This window comes from Panthera uncia, chromosome B4 (genome assembly GCF_023721935.1).
Source record: "Panthera uncia isolate 11264 chromosome B4, Puncia_PCG_1.0, whole genome shotgun sequence".
Lineage (NCBI taxonomy): Eukaryota > Metazoa > Chordata > Mammalia > Carnivora > Felidae > Panthera > Panthera uncia.
The window spans coordinates 74,641,773-74,658,494 of NC_064809.1; the positions used below are offsets into that span (position 1 = coordinate 74,641,773).

At 54.5% G+C, this 16,722-nt stretch overlaps 1 protein-coding gene across 1 annotated transcript; it reads left to right on the forward strand.

Annotated features, from left to right (window-relative positions):
• The first annotated feature begins 4,134 nt into the window (after positions 1-4,134).
• Positions 4,135-10,332, forward strand: AQP2 (aquaporin 2). Its single transcript, XM_049625429.1, has 4 exons — positions 4,135-5,135; positions 7,922-8,086; positions 8,492-8,572; positions 9,289-10,332. Exons 1-4 carry the CDS (start codon positions 4,776-4,778, stop codon positions 9,496-9,498), a joined length of 816 nt encoding a protein of 271 aa, XP_049481386.1. The 5' UTR covers positions 4,135-4,775; the 3' UTR covers positions 9,499-10,332.
• The last annotated feature ends 6,390 nt before the right edge of the window (positions 10,333-16,722 follow it).

Here is a 16,722-nt window from a genome sequence, read left to right on the forward strand (position 1 = left end):
AGAATGAGCGCTAATATTTAATATTACAACTGCTGCATTTCGTCACTTCTAAGGTGTAACTTTTATCCTCATTTTAACGCCTCTTACAGTTGTGGTGTCTTACAGCAGCTGGGAATGGCTGGCACTGCCTATGCATATTTAAATTCCTCAGGTGATCAGCCCAGGTCATGATCTCATGGTTCGAGTTTGAGCCCTGCATTGGGCTTTGTGCTGACAGCTCAGAGCCTGGAGGTGCTTTGGATTCTGTGTCTTCCTCTCTCTCTGCCCTTCCGCCCCCCCCTATCAAAAATAAGTAAACATTAAAAAATAAAAATAATTAAATTGCTCAGGTGAGTCTCGTGCCTTCTCATTCCTAAAAACAAAACCCCTAACACATAAAGATATGTACCCCCATGTTCACTGCAGCATGATTCACAATAGCCAAGACATGGAAACAACCGAAGTATCCATCAGTGGATGAATGGATAAACAAGACTGATATATAGATACACACACACACACACACACACATGCACATACATACATACCTATATATACACATACAAATACACACACTTATATATATACACATACACACAATGGAATATTATTCAGCTGTAAAAATGAGGAAATCCTGCCATTCGCAACAATATGGATCTCAGTTGAAGACATTATGTTAAGTGAAATAAGTCAGAGAAAGGCAAATATTGTATGATCTCACTTATATGCGGAATCTAAAACAAAAACACAAAACTCATAGAAAAAGAGATCAGAGTTGTGGTTCCCAGTGTGGAGGAGCAGGGGGGAGGAGGAGCAGGAGGGAGGTGGTCAAAGACACAAACTCCCAGTTATAAGATAAGTAAGGGCTAGGGACGGAAGGCACAACATGATGACTACGGCCGGCACTGCCGCACGGTACATAGGAGAGTTGTTGAGTGTAAATCCTGTGAGTTCTCCTTACAAGGAAATACTTTTCCTTCTTCTGTTTCTTTTTACTGTACCTATATGAGAAGTTGGATATTGGCTGAACCCATTGTGGTAATCATTTCACAATATGCATCAATCAAACCATCAAGCTGTGCACCTTAAACTTCTACAGTGACGTGGGTCAATTAATTCTCAGTAAAACTGGGGAAAGCAAGGTTACACTGTGGTTTAGCAGTTAAACAGAGTTTTTGTGTATACAGTCAGACATGGAAACAGAAGAGCACAGCAAGAATTCGACATTAGTGAGGCAAGTGGTTATTACTCAAAGATGACCACCATTCCATATTTTCTTGCAAAACAATAGCCAGGTGTCTTAGGGGGCTCGGGAAAGGAAGAGTCCCAGGGGTAGATGTAACTGTGTTATGTTTGATCACTGAGACGAGGGCCAAGTGATTGCCAGTCACCTGTGAAGCAAGAAAAGGCCTGGACAAAGCTGCCGGAAGGAGTGTCTGAAGCTTGGGAAGAAATTCTGGACACAGTAGTGGACAGTCTTATAAGAAATAGTACATCACTGTCCTCCTGATAGCACAGAGGGTGTTGTGTAGGAAAACATCAAGGACTCTGAATCAAAAAAGAAATTTAGGGGAGCACCTGGGTGGCTCAGGAGGTTAAGTGTCCGACTCTTGATCTCAGTTCAGGTCTTTATTTTTTTAATAAAATTTTTTTAATGTTTATCTTATTTATTTTTGACACACACACACACACACACACACACACACACACAAACACAGAGTGTGAGTGGGGGAGGGGCAAAGAGAGGGAGACACAGAAGCAGACTCCAGGCTCTGAGCTGTCAGCACAGAGCTGGACACGGGGCTTGAACTCATAAACTGCAAGAGCATGACCTGAGCCAAAGTCGGATGCCTAGCCAAGTAAGCCACCCAGGCGCCCCTCAGCTCAGGTCTTGATCTCAGGGTCATGAGTTCAAGCCCCACATTGGGCTCCATGCTGGGCATGAAGCCTACTTTAAAAAAAATCAAAAAGAAATTTAGGAAAGTTGGACTCTGAATGTGAAGACATTTGGGGACTGTTTTAGCCAACTTGTTTTACCTCTCATTTCCTTTTTGATACATGCATAAGAGTGATTTTGACTTTAAAAAAAACCTGATATCTAAATAAATCTGAAAGACTTCCTTCATTACGTACAAAACAAAAATTGGTAAGAAAGCATTTGGGGGGGCAGTTTCCCTCACTGCTTTTTTTGAAAAATATTTTTTAAAGTTTATTTATCTTTTTGATAGACAGCGCAAGGAGGGGAGGGGTGGGGGGGGACAGAGGATAGGAAGTGAGCTCTGAGCTGACAGCAGTGAGCCCAACACAGGGCTCGAACTCACAAACTGCAAGATCATAATCTGAGCCGAAGTCAGATGCTCAATCGACTGAGCCAGCCCGGGACCCCTTCCTTCACTGCTTTTGAAAATTATTTTTAACTGTGGCAAAACACACATAACATAAACCTTCCCATTCCAACCATCTATAAGTGCCAGATAAGTGGTGTTAATACAGACACATTATTGGGCAAAGCATCACCACAATTCATTTCCAAGAAAGATTTCTCTAATACTCATTAGTGGTGCATCAGACAGCTGATGGCACCTTGGAGCTCATAAGACACGGAGTGGTGGTCACTGTAGACAAAATGCAGCCCTCCCCTGGGGGAGGTCCGCTGCCCACCAGGAACCACAACTTGAACCCCTCCCCCCCCCAGCTTTGACAGGAACACCGTCCCCCTCCCCAGCTCACAAGGAATGCACTGCACAAGTAGCCCAGTCGTGGTTGGCGTCCAGTCTTGGGCCCAGACCAGAATGGGAGCAAGTCTCAGTCTCTCTGGACTTCAGGTTCTAATGTGTAAAGTGAGATCCATAGGCTAGATGACCTCCACGATCCCATTGGGTTCCAAATTTATGACTGTGACTGAATGGCCACACATGCACACACACACACACACACACACACACAATACCTACATACATGTACACACACGTACATGCATACACACAAGCACACATAAATACATACACACACCTACACACGTGTACATATATACACGGATATGCACGCGGATATACATACACACACATATAAACACACACGCGTGTATACCCACACATACACAAATTTGGTTGGGAATTAATGGGTTTACAGAGAGAAATGCACCTCTTCTGCATTTCTGGGGAGGGAAGAGATTATCACTTGATTAAATGAGGGGAGGTCCTGCCCAGAATCAAGGGTCATCAGGCCACTCCTTCTCTCTGTCCCTCAAGATCATAAACACCTCGACCAACGAGGAGAGACCAGAAGGGGTGCATGGTCCATCTAAGGGGCTCCAGCCTGCATCTCCAATCCCTCCCAGACTTCTGTTCCTGGGACTGTGACCTGCCTGGGGACCCTCTGGACGGGAAGTAGAGCAGGGTCCGGAGCCAGTCTTCCTAACAGCACTCTGAGCCTGACCCTGCCTTTGGGTCCCCAGCAGAGGGAGCAGGGCCAGAGGGATTAGGGAAGAGCAGGGGAGTGGGCCCTAGGGACGCCCAGACCTAAAAGTCTCCTAGATCCCAGGCCAGAGCAGCAGTGACGGTGGGAGGTGGCATTGCCCAGATGCTGGGTTGAGTGGGCACCGAAGCCGAAGAGTCGCTTATCGATCATTGCAGCCTCCCTGAGCCTGCACAGCTCACTGCCCACAGAAACGTCCTGCCCGTGTGGCTTGGGTGGCTCTGAGCTCCAGGGGGTGCCTACAACCTGTCACAGCTTCTGGGACCCTGCCATGTGAGTTTTGGGAGACCTGTTCTCCTCCTCAGAGTCTAAATAATGCTCTGAATAATAGCTGATATTCACTGACAGCTTACCGTGGGCCAGGGCAGCTCTGAGCACTTCACATTATTTCACTTAATCCAAACCCCAACCCCGTGTAAGTTTATTACCCCTTGTTCACAGAGATGGACAAGAAAGGGTAAATCACAGAGATGGGGCAGGGTGATGCTGGAACGGAAGCCCAAAGCTTCCTCGGTCAACCCCAGGTTGACCCCAGTCCCCAGGGCCAGGGTCCTAATGCCACTGAAACCACTCCCTCCCTCTAGGCTATGGGAGCTGCTCTTTGGCTGGGGTTCCGGGGAGCAGGTAAAGCTTAATGACTTACGGGTAATTGACTGCAAGAAAGCGAGCACAGAAGAGACAAAACCTTTATGCCTTGGAAGGTTCATGTCACAAGCCAACCAGTTGTTTTCCATCCCCTTCAAGAGGGAATAATTGGAGGTTAACGACAGGAAGGACTTCCCAATCACGAGAAGGGGTAGCACTGACATCCTCTCTCATGGTCAGTTTTGGGAGAGGCGTTGTCCCTGCCTTGACCAACAGTTTGGGTCAGAGGGAGGGGGTTTGGCACAAGCCCCTGAGAGAATCCCCATTCACAGACCCAGTGGGGGTAGGGGAGGCCCTGGGGCAGCAGCCCTGGGGTAACCAGGGAACAAACACGGAAAAACCAGGGGACGTCAGTCCTTATCTGGAGCTCATTAATGGGGAACATTATTCAGCTGTGAAGGCCAAGATGGGGTGATAGGCATGCGGGTGGGCAGGGGTGGGGAGTGGGGGCAGGAGGCAGCCACAGCAGAGACAAGGTAATGGCCCAAACTCCACCTCTACCTCACATGTCCGAATCCAGGTTGGAAGAACCCTATAAATGCCCACAGCCCAGCCTCCCCAGAGACCCTGAGGGAGCAAGAGAGTGAGCGAGAGAGGGAAAGCACGCGAGAGAGCACTCCACAAGCTTCCTTCCACTCCGACTGCTGGGCCAGCCCCCCGGAAGGCCTCACAGCATGTGGGAACTCCGGTCCATAGCCTTCTCCAGGGCGGTGTTTGCAGAGTTCCTGGCCACACTCCTCTTCGTCTTCTTTGGCCTCGGCTCGGCCCTCAACTGGCCAAAGGCTCTGCCCTCTGTGCTGCAGATCGCCATGGCCTTCGGCCTGGGTATCGGCACCCTGGTGCAGGCTCTGGGCCACGTCAGTGGGGCTCACATCAATCCTGCCGTGACTGTGGCCTGCCTAGTAGGCTGCCACGTCTCCTTTCTCCGAGCTGCCTTCTACGTGGCCGCCCAGCTGCTGGGGGCTGTGGCAGGGGCTGCTCTGCTCCATGAGATTACGCCACCAGACATCCGAGGGGACCTGGCTGTTAATGCAGTGAGTAGCCAGAACTTCACCCCTTCCGTAAGGGGCAGACCCTGGGGAGTCCCTCGTACAGGGTGAGATGGGAGGGACCAGATCTGGGTGAAGGTCTGGGTGGGGGGAGAGAGAGATGGAGGGAGGGAGGGAGAGATGCTGGAGCCAGGAACACTGGTGTCATAAGGGAGTCAGGGTGGAAGGAGCAGTAAGTTCAGAGCAGAGGCAGGATACAGGCAGGGTCTGCCGGCACCTTCTGCCCCGAGGCTCACCGAGGAAGAGAGCATCAGGGTTTCTGTTGACTCGATGCCTGCAATACAGTGAGGGCTGGGCTAGAACTCAGCAGAAGACGAGGTCCCAAAGCGGCTCTGCTTTCTGAACCGGGAGGAACCTCGGAACGCTAGTCCCAAGGGTCTTCTTGAGGGAAGAAGGACCCGATGTTTCTTCGGCGTCTACCGTGCGTGAGCTTCACGGCAGGTACTCCTCACAGGCCACATGGTGACACCTCACAACAGCCCTGCAAGGTAGGGATGCGTACATCTGTGGCTTAAAGATGTGGAAACCGAGGTTCAGAAAGGGGGGAGTGCCAGAGCCAGCCTTCAAACCCAGACTGAGCCATCAGCTAAGACTTGTTTAGCAAGCAGGGAAACTGAGGCTCAGAGAAGGAAAAGGTGGGCCAAAAGTTTGTCAGTACCAGGGAAAGTACAGAAGTCAAGGGAAGGCTGAAGGGGCAAGGTCTCTCCAGACCCTGGAGAAGGTCCCCAGAGCCCGTGACTAACTGCTGATTACACAAACAGTGGTTATTTGGACACCTTAGGCACTTTGGGAGCTCAGGGGGAAGCCACAATCCCTCCCCCTCCACGTTCCCACCCTCCACCTCTCCTAGGTCTGTGCAGCGCCCTGGCATCTGAGGCCACAGGTGGGGGGGACATAGTCTATGTCCCCTCAATACACTTGTTGCTCCACGCACACCCCCCCATCCCCAGCCAGGGCAGCAAGTGCCTCTTTCGTGCCTCAATCTCTTGCCTTTCTTGGCCTGCTCTATCCCTGGGCCACTGGATAAAAGCTCTGATGTCTCCGAAGGGTCCTCCACAGTCTCCGTGGCCACCGCCTCCTTTGCACAGGTGGCCCCTTCTCACGCAAGGGGAAGAGGTGTCCCAGTTGGGGAATTTCTTTCTTTTTCAAAATGGAAAATATGATGAGGCTGGGGTCTCAGGGATGAGAAAAGGTCTGGGGAGGATCCTCCAAGTCACCGCTCAGCATTAACATCTTGAGGAACTAGGGCGAACCCTGCCTGGCTGGAATGGGGCAGCAGTGGGGCTGGGTCGGCCTCAGGCTAGAGAGCTAGATGACCCCCAAGGCTGTTCCAGGTGTCCTCGGAGGTCACTGGAAAGGCCAGCTAGCCACCAGGAAGACATCACTGATGTGAACCTCTCCTGTGCCAGGCCGGATATCACCTACCTCTTGGTACAACGCTGTAAAATGAATTCTGTGATACCTCTACCCCAATTAGTAAGCTGAGGCTCAGCATTCAGTGACTCAAATCACAGAACTAGCTGGTGTCAGCACCTGCAAGTGGACACAGAGCCGTCTGACACCAAATCCACGTCTACACCTCTTCCTCAGAAAAGCCATTTAACAGCGAGAATGGGGCTGGGGCTCTGCCCTTGTCATTTCCAGTCCTCGCACAGTCTTCCAGCATCTGTTTTGTTATCCCATTTGACAGAAGGATGAACTGAGGCTGAAGGAAGTAGAGTCCTATGGCAAGTTACAGGCATCCAAAGTATCTGCCTTTGAAGCTCTTTTCGCTGGCCCCCACTAGAGGCTCTAACATTGGATGACACAGGGGGGACTGAGGTTAGACCCTAGAGACCCAAGGGGGCCGGCCCAATGGCTAGGGCCCAGGGGTGGAGGTTCAGGGCCCGGAGAGGGAGCGTGGGAGCTGAGAGCTGTCACAGTGCCAACAGGTGCAGTGCCCAGTGCTCTAAGGCAGGGTGTAGGACAGGATGACGAAACCAAGGGAGAAATCCAGTGCTGGGTGCGGCCCGGTTATGAAATTGCCTCCTTTGCTCAGCCCCAAGTTCTCTCATTACCCAAGGCAGGGTCTACTGGGACCTTGGGCTCCCCACATGGGTGTGGAGGCATCATAGTATAGGGCACCAGCGCCCCCACCCCACCCTCCACAGAATGTGCAGGAAACAAATCCACGGGGCAAAACTGAGGTCTGAAACGCAGTATGAAGCAGGCAAGATCAAGGGGAACAGGCAAGGTTAAAGGAAAGAGTTGTACCCTGGGCTCACGGGGTGAGGGGATGCCCTAGGACCATCCCCAGACCCAAGTCCCAAGACCCTTGCTGGGGGCCCTGTGCAGGAAGAAAGACGACAGACCTCTTGTTACACCAGTATCTTAATGGCCTAGAGAGCAAGGAAGGCCCTTCTGTTACCTGCCCTAAAGCTTCCCACTGCAGTCAAAACCTCTTCCCTGTTGTTCAGGAAACAAATTCTAGACCTCAGCATCCTTTTCCTCTCACATCAGGCACACGACCACAGCCCCCAAGTCCAACAGGTATGGAGTCAGTTTTCTACCTCTGGCCTGGGAACCACAAGCCATCCTGGGATCCATCCCCCTGCCTTTGGGCCACAGTCCAGGAAAAAGCCATCATTCATTTGGGCTAAGGTGGCTGATAAGCCCAGGTGTTCCAGCCCCAGCCCAGAAGCCTCTCTGGAGCCTCAACTGCAGATGGGCAGGAGGAGGGAGCCAGAGTGGGGAGCCTGCTCAGCGCTCCCTTCCCCGCTCTCTTTCCCCAGCTCAACAACAACACGACAGCTGGCCAGGCCGTTACCGTGGAGCTTTTCCTGACCCTGCAGCTGGTGCTCTGCATCTTCGCTTCCACAGACGAGCGTCGCGGAGACAACCTGGGCACGCCTGCCCTCTCCATCGGTTTCTCTGTGACCCTGGGCCACCTCCTTGGGGTAAGTCATGGCCACTGCTTCCAGCCTCCCTGGAGGGACAGACATATAGACTTTCCCCCAAAGAAGCAGACACACAGACCACTCTGGAGATAGACACACAGAACCCCCCCCCAAAGTGACAGACACAAAGACCCCCCAGAGGGACTGATACACAGAACTCCCCAGAGGGACGGGCACGTGGCCACATCTCAGAAGCTTTGACTCCCAGACACCCCAAAGGAACAGGTCTCACTCTGGTCTCCAATGAATACAGAGCTCTGTAAATACATGGACTAATTGCCCATCCCGAGGTGGGGGGGGTCCCTTTCAACGGAGGCCAAGTACTGCAGAGGGGCGCAAGGACTCCCCGCACCACCCCCATCCTCTCCCTTTCCTTTCTTCTCTGACCCCTGCCTCCCATTCTAGATCTACTATACTGGCTGCTCCATGAATCCCGCCCGCTCCCTGGCTCCTGCTGTTGTCACCGGCAAGTTTGATGACCACTGGGTAATGGCCGAAATCTCCCTCCCTGCCTTCCCTTTCCCGAAGAGCCCCATCTCAGCGAGGGCTGGAATAGAGTGGGCTCACAGCTCAGTAAACCCTTCGCACACCTCCCCTCCTCCCGGGGGAGCAGTGGGTTCCTCCCTCCGGTGTGATGCCCAAGACTTAGTTTCCACATCTGCAGGTGAGGATAGCAGCAGTTGTTAACCTCATAGGCTTTTGGGAAGAGTTAAGCGAAGTTACTTAAGTGAGGTGTGAAACAGCTCTGCACAGGGCACCGCAAGCTCCACAAGTGGTCATACTGATACCAGCTACACACGTGTATTTTTATTATTTAGGCTTACCTAGGGCTAGTATGTGCCAGGCCTCGTTCTAGGTGCTTTGCAAATACTAACTGCTCTAGTTTTCACGGCCACCCTAGGAGGTAGGCATTCTTACCATGCATGGAAACTGAGGCACACACAGTCCGCTTGGAATTCGCACCTCGAACCTCCCCCTGAGCCGTCCTCCCCAACAGCTGCAGCTGTCATTACCAAGCCAATCCGCCGATGACTGCATTAATCGCGCGGGAGACACCCCCCCAACACACACACCTTTCAACACGAAGTTGGGGTGGGGAGCGCGTCTCGAGGCTGAAGGGCGCGGCGGAGTCGGGGCTCGGCCCCACCGTGCCCACCGTGCCCACTGTCCCCCGCGCCGACCGTCCTCTCTGCCCGCCCCAGGTCTTCTGGATCGGACCCCTGGTGGGCGCCATCCTGGGCTCCCTGCTCTACAACTACGTCCTGTTCCCGCCGGCCAAGAGCCTGGCGGAGCGCCTGGCCGTGCTCAAGGGGCTGGAGCCCGACGCCGACTGGGAGGAGCGCGAGGTGCGGCGGCGGCAGTCGGTGGAGCTGCACTCGCCGCAGAGCCTCCCGCGGGGCAGCAAGGCCTGAGCGCGCCGCCCGCCCGGCCCCGAGGCACCCCCGCCCCCGGCTCGGGGGAGCGCCGAATGACTGCCTGCGGGCCGCCCGCCCCGCCCCTCCTCTCCCCAGGTCCGCAGCCGGCCCCGGTACCGAGCAGCCGCTGCCGGGGCTGCGGGGTGGCGGTGAGCCCGGCAGCCCTTCCTCCCCCTCCCCCGCCCCCCCCCCACGCCTGTCCCCAGGCTGCAGGCAGCGAGTAGTCGACCTCTGGCCCCTTGCAGGGAGCTGGACGCTTGGGGACGGAAGGCCGGCAGGCAAAGGGAGGCTGTGGAGGGGCCGACACGGGTACTGCTGGGGAGGCGGGTCTGGGAATGGCGCGTCAGGTCTTGCTAGTGGGCAAGTGTGAGTGCCTCTCTGTCCCCAAGTGCACGGTTGTGCACGCTCCTGAGTGTGAGCGGCTGTGCCTGTGTTGGTGCAAGTGTACTGGGTGGCAACCTCTCACTCCCCTCTGGACCCCTTCCTCCCCCACCCGCAATAAATCCACTTCTTCTGCAGTCTGATCACCCGCAGGAGCTCTAAGAGAGTGCTCCCCAGGAGAGGGGAAGGGGAAGGTCCAGAGGCCACTGTAAGAGGGCTGAAGGGAGGGGAGGGCCCTGGTTGCCAACCCCTACCCTGCCTCTCGTGGAAAATTCCCCTGGGCTGCAGCGCTGGGCCCCAAGATTTGCCAACATCCACTGCTAGAGACAGAAATATCAACCAGAGAATGGCTCCCCTAGAAGTGGCCTCTGGAAAAAGGCAGGGTTGGGTGGCCAAGGATGGCCCGAGGGAAGACCTCTTCGGAGAAGGAAGCGGGCGTATGTGTGCGCATGCCTGTATGTGTGTGTACATCCCCCACATGCGTGCATGAGACCCCCGTCTCCAGGGGTCTCCAGCCCCAGAGATTAGCCTGTGGCAGAGAAAACAAAAGCCCTCTGTGGGCCCCTGGCCTTTGTCTTGGGGAGAGGAGATTTGCAACCAGACACTTGGTGAAAGGAGACACTGTTTCGCAAGTGAGCCCTCTCTCCCAGCACGCTCTAGCTCCTCGATGGCTGGCTGGGCAAGGCATTCAGGCCCCAGATCACAGGCGCCCTCCCCAGGCACTGCTCTTCCTCCCCAGGAACCTCTCTTCTCTTCCCCCCCTTAAGTTTCCACCATAGGACAGTTACTGGGGGGAGAGCAGCCTAGCACTGACAGGACCACGGAAGGGAAATGACCTGTCCAGGCAGAGGTGGGTCTGTGTCTAGAGCCTGGGCTTCTAAATTTCCAGGCCAGTGCAATGGTTCTCAAATGAGATTAACTGGGATTAAGTGAGATGATGCATGTAAAGATGCTGTGTGAACTGTAATTCCTCATACCATTAGCACGCATTATTGAGATTATTTCATTATTTCCGCTTCCTGCGGGGAGAATACGGAAGGGGCCCGATCCTCGGCCTCTTGTACCTTCTTTAGTTGGCGGTCAGTGCCAAGGAAAGCCCTGGGAGCCCAGGCAGAAGGAGGTGGGCTTGGGGCTGGCCCCCTCCCTGTCCAGCCTCTTAACCTCTCCTGACCCTGAGCACCCCCTGCCTGTTCTCCCATTTTCTTCCTTCCACCACTCAGTCCATCCATTCTCTCCCTCCCTCTCCAGCCTGCTGCAAAGCTAACCTAAGAGTCGAATCTTCAGCCCCCTTTTCCATGCACTGTTGCCTCCATGCTTTCAAGGCTTTTATCTGTGTCTGTCCCACAGGGCACCAAGCACCCACTGTGCACCAGAGTCTCCAGCCCCTTCCTGACCTCCACTCCCTTCTGAGATGGACTGGGTATGAGGAACATCTGTGTGACTGTGACCACATCCTCATCTATGCTTTTCTTTCTCTTTTCCTCGACCAGAGCTCCCTTTGGGGTCACAAAAAGGCTGCCCTGGGCCACAGGTGCTATGAAGATGATTGTTCCAAACCCCAGACAGCTGGTGACAGCCACCTGGCTCACTACTCACTACCAGGGGAGGGGTTATATCAGAGACTAAAGAGCTAACCTCCAGGGCTGTACTCGTGGTAGCTGAGTGTCCTTGCTCTGGACATTCAAAGGCAGTAAGGCACTGAGCTGTGAGCCAAGCCTGAACGTGTCTCGGGCACCTCATCCCCACTCTACCTCACCCCAGCAGATCCCCCCGGAAGTTGCCAAGAATTTCTATGTCTATTCCACTTCCTGGATTGCACCTCCCCTAGAGCCAGATGTGACATCCCCACAAATTCCTGTCCTGATTGCTCAGATCGGGGTCACTAAGGTCAGAGGTCGAAGCAGGACTCAAAGTGATGAGGATGGAGGGGACCCGATGCCAACTGACCATCTCCTGTGTCCCAACCAGTTTGTTGGGTGTGTTATATGCACTGGCTCATCTATTCCTCTTAAAACTTCAGGTGGGTTAGAGAAGGACAATGACTTCCAGCTACACGGGCTTTTAACATTTCCGGCACAATCCTTATCATCTCCTGTGATTATCTCCCAACCCTGTGAGACAGGCGGAACAAATATCGTTCTTCCCATTCTATAGATTAAGGAAATGCATTTCAGAGACTGGTCTAAAGTCACACAGCTGAATGTAGTGGAGCCAAGGCTTGAACTCAGGCCTTCTTATTCAAAAGCCCATGGTCTGTCCCTGCAGAACTCACAGGAGACCAGGTCTGGTCTGAGGCAAGTCCTGGTTCCCTCTTGGGAGCCCCTGAGCCTGTCCAAGCCCAGCCCTCTGTCTTGTGATGGACACGATCTCTTGGGGACGGCCACAGCAGGGTAGGGAGTAAAGGACAAAGAACACCAGGCTGGTTTCTGCCCTTGAAAAGCTCCCAGGCCGGAGGAGGATGGAGGTCAGACACACTCAGAACCAGACAGAGGCAGGGCACCATGGAGGCAGGTGGCTAGGCTTCCAGGTCCTTGAGCTGGGGACAGAGAGGGCTTTGAGCTAAAGGGAAAAGGTGGCTGACCACCAGGTCCCAGAAGCACCCATTCCCACATCCTCACTTTGTGCCTGCAAAATGTTGCCTTGACGTTGTCTTGTATCTTTAAGCTGTGATTCTGTATATATGCAGTGCCTCCCAGGCAAGACTGTAAGCCCTTTGGGGGCAGGGCTCCTTCCGGCTCTTGGATGGTATTCTCCTATCTATCTTCCCTCCTCTGTCTTGTCTGGCACAGTGCACTGTAAATAGTAAGCACTCAATAAATGCTCATTTGCCAATAAGTGCTATTTCTTCCACAACTTAGAAATGGTCAATATCGTCCAAAGTGCCAGAAGACAGACTGGCGTCTCTCACGTGTCATGAGCTCCCCAGAGCTGCTGTTAGGTATGGTCCAGAAGGAATTTCAATGCTGAATAAGCAATTCAACTAAGGTAGCCTGTGGTGGCAAATTCCCACAGCCAACCTGGCCAAAATGGGCACCCTGGGCTTTGTGACCCAGGTGGCACCATGGAGAGAGCACCGAGATATGGGCAAACTGTGTGTCCTTCAGAGAGAGCAAAGAACGGTCCCCTTTGGTCCCCTTGTGCTGGCTGTAGCACCGTGTCAGAAAGTCAGGACAGGGAGCTCCATGGTCTGGGACAACACCTAATACTCAACATGTCCGAAACTGACCTGCTCTGCTCCCCAGACCTGCTCCTCTCACCGTCCTCCCCATCTCAACAGATACATCTCTGTCTTTGAGCTGCACAGGCCAAAAAGCTCCAGTCACCTTGACTCCTTGTTCTCATATGCCACACGGGCTCCATCAGGGGTTCCAGTCAGTGCTGCCTTTTTGAGGGATCCAGAATCCCATCACTTGCCTTCAGTACCTCCACTCAGGTCCAGGGCACTGTCACCTCTCCCTGGATAGGAGCCTACCTGCTTTTATTCCTGTCCCTCTGGTCTCTTCTCAACACAACAGCAAAGGAGTTGCTGTTAAAAAAAAAAAAAAAAAAAAAAAAAAAGTTAAAAAACTTTGTCAGACCACCTGGGTGGCTCAGTCAGCTAGGCGTCCGACTTCAGCTCAGGTCATGATCTCACAGTTCGTGAGTTCGAGCCCCACACGGGACTCTGCACTGACGATGCAAAGCCTGCTTCAGGTCCTTTGTCTCCCTCCCTCTCTCTCTGCCCCTCCCCTGCTCCCTCTCTCTCTCTTAGAAATAAACATTAAAAAAAAAAAAACAAAAACCCACTTTGTCAGACCATACCAGTCCTCAGCTCAGTGACTTCTTCCTTCTCTCCAGTGAAGCCTGCAGGCCTTTTGGTGGTGCACGGGTCTGCCCCCCTCCGCCACCTCTGTCTTCACCTCCTTATGCTCTTCCGGTGTTCTCTCTGCTCCAGTAACCCTGGCTGTTCCCTCTGCCTGGAATGTTCTTCTCCCAGATATATGCCTGGATCTCCCCCTCTCCTCTTTCAAGTGCTTGCTCAGATGTCAGCCTCTCAATAAGACCTACACTGACACCCCATTGAAAATTTCAAGAAACCTTCACTCCCATCCCAGCCTGCCCAGCCCCCTTACCATATTCTGTGCTTCCATAGCACTTACCAGATTTTATCACACTAATTTACATGTGTCCACTGTTTATCGTCTGTCTCCTTTCACTAGAATGTTCGCTCCCCCAGGCAGTCAGGTAGTCTGCTAGCTCTTGGCTATATCCCCAGTGCTTAGAACAGTGCCTGCTAAACAGCGACTGCTCAGTAAGCCCTTGTGGAATGAATGAATGATTCTTCTCAACGCTGGGGAGTGGGTGGGGCCCCAGGGGCATATCTGCTGCCAGTTACCCTACCATTTCTACCTGTTCCAGGGAATACAGGGGTCCCTATATCGGGAGAGGAGGGAAGGGAGCTCTCCCTGAGAGATTCTAACTCTCCCTGCCGCACACGGGGAGATCTATTTCCCAGCCCAGAGAGGTCGCGGAAAGCATTCCTCTGGGGCTGGCAAGGCAGGGCCCAAGTTCTCAGGGCAAAGACAATTCCAGGACCTAGTAGCTAGAGTAGTTTCTCGTGACAACCTTGGAACAGAGCAACCCTGATGTTTGGAGAGAGACGGACGGACCTCAGGCACAGGCCTTGGAAACGTGACCAGTTGTGCCCTCTGAGGCCTGGGGTGGGGGGTGGGGGGTCATCAGGGTCATTTTTCCAGTCTGGGACAGGCCTGCCCTCAGCCCCAAACCCAGGTGAAAATCCAGGGCACAGCTGCTATGCTCTTCCAGGGGCAGGGCTCCAGGACCCATGGCAGAAAGGACAGACAGACCTCTGCCTTCAGAGGAGAGAAGTGGAGGAGGAGCTGCTCTGGGAGGAAACACGGAACTGAGGAGGAACAATAGCGGGGTTTCTTTGGTCCCTGTTTTCTTTGGCCTCTTAGCTGCCACGGAGCCCAGAGCCCGCTCCTCCAGGTCTTTGGCTTTCCTCCGGGCCCCTCCCCCTCGTCCCCGCTGGACAGACTACCAGAAGGGTACCTGTTTTCTCCTTCTGCTGCACCCTCTGCATAGCTCCACATGGAGCCCTCAGGGGACTTGGAAAATTATAGTCACATACACACACAACATGAGGAAACTCTACTGAGCCTTACTCAGTACCGGGCACTGGGCTGAGTGCTTCCCAAGGACGCCTGGTAGTAGCAGATGGTGGAGTCTTTAGTGGAACTCCTCTCCAGGGATCCTGGGGGTGGGCCCTTGCCCCTCCTCCAAACCCTGGAGGGCCCTCCAGCCTCATTCCCTACGTGCCTAACCTGAGACTGGGAAGAGGGAGGGGTGAGAGGGCCGGTGGAGAGCAGCTGGGAGCTCAGGGAGAAGGGAGAAGGACAGGAGGATGGGGGTGGGAGCTGGAAGAAAGTGTCACCCAGTCCAGGGATGAGAGGGCTGGAAAAGACCACATGTAATAGAGATGGACATGGAAATTGAGGTAGAGACAGAAACAAAGAAAGTCACAAATTAAAAGGCAAAGGGAAATGAAACAGAAGAGATAGAAACAGAGGTGAAGAGAGACTGAGCCAGAGCCTAAGGCTAAGACTGTAAAAGGAAAGAAGAAGGGGGAAAGAAGGAAAACTGGAAGGAGAAAGACAGAGAGAGAGCCTAAGAGGCAGAGACTCAAACGAGACACAGGGACAAAGAGATCATGAGGCAGACTGAGACACAGACGGAGAGAGGAAGAGACTGCCAGAGGGAGAAGGGCAGGTGGAGAGACTGAAGAGACAGACAAGAAGTCTGAAAGAGAGAGACAGGTTTTGGAGGGAGAGACCGAAGGAGAAAAAGAGCAGAGCAGAGATTGCAAGAGGGAGAGGAATCAAGACTGAGTGAGGGTTTGAAGGAAGAGAAGACCAAGAAGACAGAAAGGAGGAGGTGAGCAGCAGAGGAGGAGAGGGAAAACCTGGGATCCAGAGTAGGGGACTCCAGGAGGAAGGCAGGAGAGGCCAAGACCAGGCGCAGGAGGTCGGTGGTGCGCCAGCACCCCCCACCCCTAGTTCCAGGGGCTGGTCTCTGACCCAAAACAAAACCGAAGCCGGTCATGCTCCCTCCCGTCCCATGGACAAAGTGAACTCCCAGCCGCCACCCTCTTCGGGACTCACTGGAATCCCGAGTTCTGCACCCCCGGAGGGGCTGGCAGGGCTGCCCAGGAGAGGGCGCCTCCTGGGGCTACCGGGCGTCGAGGACTGCCGAGCGCAGGACAGGCTGGCACTGTGCCCGCTTTTCCCAAAACGCCCCCGCTCCAACCCGGGAAGCCAGCCTGGCCTGGCCTGGCCTGGCCAGGGAGAGGCCCACGACGGCCGGACCGCCCCGCACGGCCCAGCCCGGCCACCCGCCCCCGCCATCGCCGGGCAGGGAGCTGAGTGGAGCTGCCCTCTGGGGAATCGCATCATTCCAGCCCTGCCGGGAGTGAGGCCGGGTCAGGATGCCCGGGTCGCAGGAGGAAAAGGAGGAGCTGGACCCAGGACCCGAGGAGAAGAAAAGGGGAAGACCAAGGACGGAGATAGAAGGCCAGCGGAGGTAGACGGCCCGAGAACAGTCGGCCCGGCGAGGCGGGAACCGGAGAAGTCTCACAGGGAGCCGGCACAAGCAGCGCGGAGGAGAGCGCAGGAGCCGCCCGGGGCGCACCATGCGCGGGTCCCCAGCCACCCGGCCGGTCTACACGGCCGCCTGGGTCACGTGGCCCGGGCGGGTCCGCTGCGGCCCCGGCGGGGGGGCGGGCGCCGGGCCGGGGGCTCGCCGGGCCCGGGGCAGCGGCGAGCCGGCCTGCGCCCCGGGCGT